The sequence below is a fragment of the Oryzias melastigma genome, unplaced genomic scaffold (assembly GCF_002922805.2).
Source record: "Oryzias melastigma strain HK-1 unplaced genomic scaffold, ASM292280v2 sc03064, whole genome shotgun sequence".
Lineage (NCBI taxonomy): Eukaryota > Metazoa > Chordata > Actinopteri > Beloniformes > Adrianichthyidae > Oryzias > Oryzias melastigma.
Genome location: NW_023419634.1, coordinates 1 through 2,621, shown reverse-complemented (window position 1 = coordinate 2,621; position 2,621 = coordinate 1). Strand labels below are relative to the sequence as shown.

Genomic DNA, 2,621 nt, shown 5'->3' with positions numbered 1-2,621 from the left:
TCACCTGGGGAGTAATTCAGTGTAGAACCGCCACTGTTCATACAGACAGGATAACTTACGCAGTTCATGTTGTCAGTCATGTTGAGGATGACGTAGCCCCGCCCAGCCAGCTCGTTCCAGTTCAGACACACCACCTACACAATTCATAGACAGAAACCAAACAAGGTGAGACTTCAGAGACTCCAGGTGAGCTCCAGAGAGCTTCCCGTCAGCTCACCTGCTGAGGCTCCTCTGGATCGAGCAGCAGCTCCAGCTCCCTCCTGTCAGTGATGGATGGAGAGTCGGACGCAGACGGGATTCTTGTTTCCTCCATCTCTTTATTTCTCTGGCTGTCCCGACCAACTTCTTCATGTTGGTATTTTGGTGATAATTCTTGAGTGAACACAAAAACAAAATATGAGAACAAAATGATGGAGAAACACATAAACGCTGTGACAGTTACCTCCATCTCCCTCCACACCGGGCTGTAGAGGTTCTCTGCTAGGATTCACTGCAGCCTCGGGTTCAGTGGGATGATGATGAGTGTTTACTGTCCCTCGTTCTTCCTTTCCCTCCATTTCCTCTGCAGAAAAACAGGTAAAATGTCACAGGAGGCAGATGCTGTGTTTCATCTGATTCCTCATTATAATGTCCTCGGCGGTGAAATGAAAATAGTATAAGTTTTCCTCTAGAAGAAGCTACAAAACACTTTCTGTTAGTGTGGGAATGAGATGAAAATTCTGTAGGCAGGAAATCGCAGAGAACAAGAGATGCTAAAGAACAAATAGACTATATTAGTCCCTAAGGGTCATTTACCTCTGGTATAACTTCCCAGCAGATCAAAGTCTGTCTCCCTTTCTGTAGTGGAAGTTCCTGTAACACGTCCAGAAACATCTGCAGAAGCTGAAGGAACGGCCGGCTGAACCGCTTCAAATCCGCTGGACTGAATTTCTTCCTCTTTCAGCTCTCCTCCGTCAGACCTTAACTGCACAGGAGACACCAGGTTACAGGGTTACAACAGTGACATTTAAATGTATAGACTTTTGTTTTAGCAGGACTGTCTAAGAGAAGCTGTGGAGGTAGAGAGAAGCTGTAGGGGTAGAGAGAAGCCGTAGAGGTAGAGAGAACCCGTAGAGGTAGAGAGAAGCTGTAGAGGTAGAGAGAAGCCGTAGAGGTAGAGAGAAGCTGTAGAGGTAGAGAGAAGCTGTAGGGGTGGAGAGAAGCTGTGGAGGTAGAGAGAAGCTTTATTTCTATTTTCACACAGTCACATTCATTTTTCTTTATAGTTTAAAATTAGCATTGTTTACATTCACAGACCATTATTACTTACGAAGGTCACAGTTTTGTAAATGCTGCTTTTCTATTTATGGTAATTCCAAGTTGCAGCATACATACTAAAAAATGAATAAAATTGTGATTTCCTAATATGTTCAAAAGTCCTCTTTATGCAGTTTTTATGGCCTTATTTGTCTATAACTGCCCTTACAACAATAGAAAGCTGTGTTTAGATAAAGATTTAAATGTTCATTTATCAAAATAAATTCAAACTGAAGGTGAAAGTCCCAAAGGATTTCCCTCCCAACCCTATATTTGTTTGTTTGGAGATATTAAGCTCGGGATCTTTCCAGCACTAGTTATCTCTTCTCAGCACAAACGTAGTGACCTTCTGCGAGGTGGATGTGCTTAATTATCTTTCTCCTTGCATGCTCCGAAATGCTCTGACGTAAAGGTTAAATTCTCTTAGCCGTTACATGCCAGTCTTCAACACAGGTGTTAAGGTGGAGAAGTAAGATGGTGTTAGTTCTTCAAAGTGAATTTAATCAGAAACATTTAAATGTCGAAAATGAAAGGCAGCCCAAAGATGGGTTATTTTGATCAGCTGACTAAACATCATGGACGTGTTGACCTGAGTAGCTTAACAGGTTGACATTATTAAAAGCTTTATGAAGGATGTTAGTAGGAACTCCTGAGGTACAGACGAGGTTAATGGCTAATAACCATAAAACAACTAAAAAGGTGGTTTAAGAGGCCATCTCTGACCAGAGGGTAAATCCTGGTTACTGTGCCAACAAGTGAAATCACATAAACAGAGCTCGTTCTTGTCAGTTGAACACTTATTTTTATATTGAATTCTGATAAAAAAGAATAAATAAAATACACAATAATCTCACATTATGATTTCCTTAGCCTGAAAGTCCTAAGCCAAGCTCACCAACGTACAGGTGGAGGACACACTGGACGAGCGCTCATAAACACTGTTGTTGTTGTCCAAGAATCCAGACTCAAACGTCGTGGTTGAGATGCCGCTGCAGCCCAGGCTGCTGGCCAACTTAGGGCAAACAGCCAGAGCCAACCTCTGCAGGACGAGATGAAATTTCCTGCGAAAGTTTCGGTTTATCCAGAAATAGAAGAAATAGAAGGTAGAGAGAAGCTGTAGAGGTAGAGAGAAGCCGTAGGGGTAGAGAGAAGCCGTAGAGGTAGAGAGAAGCTGTAGAGGTAGAGAGAAGCTGTAGAGGTAGAGAGAGGCTGTAGAGGTAGAGAGAAGCTGTAGAGGTAGAGAGAAGCACTACAGTGTTCTACCGTCCTACCGTGGAGGACTCCTGTTCCTGTGACGTCATTTCCGGGTGAGCGTTACCCAGTGC

General features: G+C 43.2%; 1 protein-coding gene across 1 annotated transcript; it reads right to left on the bottom strand.

Annotated features, from left to right (window-relative positions):
* Positions 1–59: 59 nt before the first annotated feature.
* Positions 60–964, bottom strand: LOC112140456 (podocalyxin-like protein 2; the record flags this gene model as incomplete). Its single annotated transcript, XM_024263418.1, is given in 4 exon segments — positions 60–134; positions 218–372; positions 443–562; positions 796–964. Coding segments are annotated over 4 exon segments (519 nt in total), but the record flags the coding sequence as incomplete, so codon positions are not given.
* Positions 965–2,621: the final 1,657 nt, after the last annotated feature.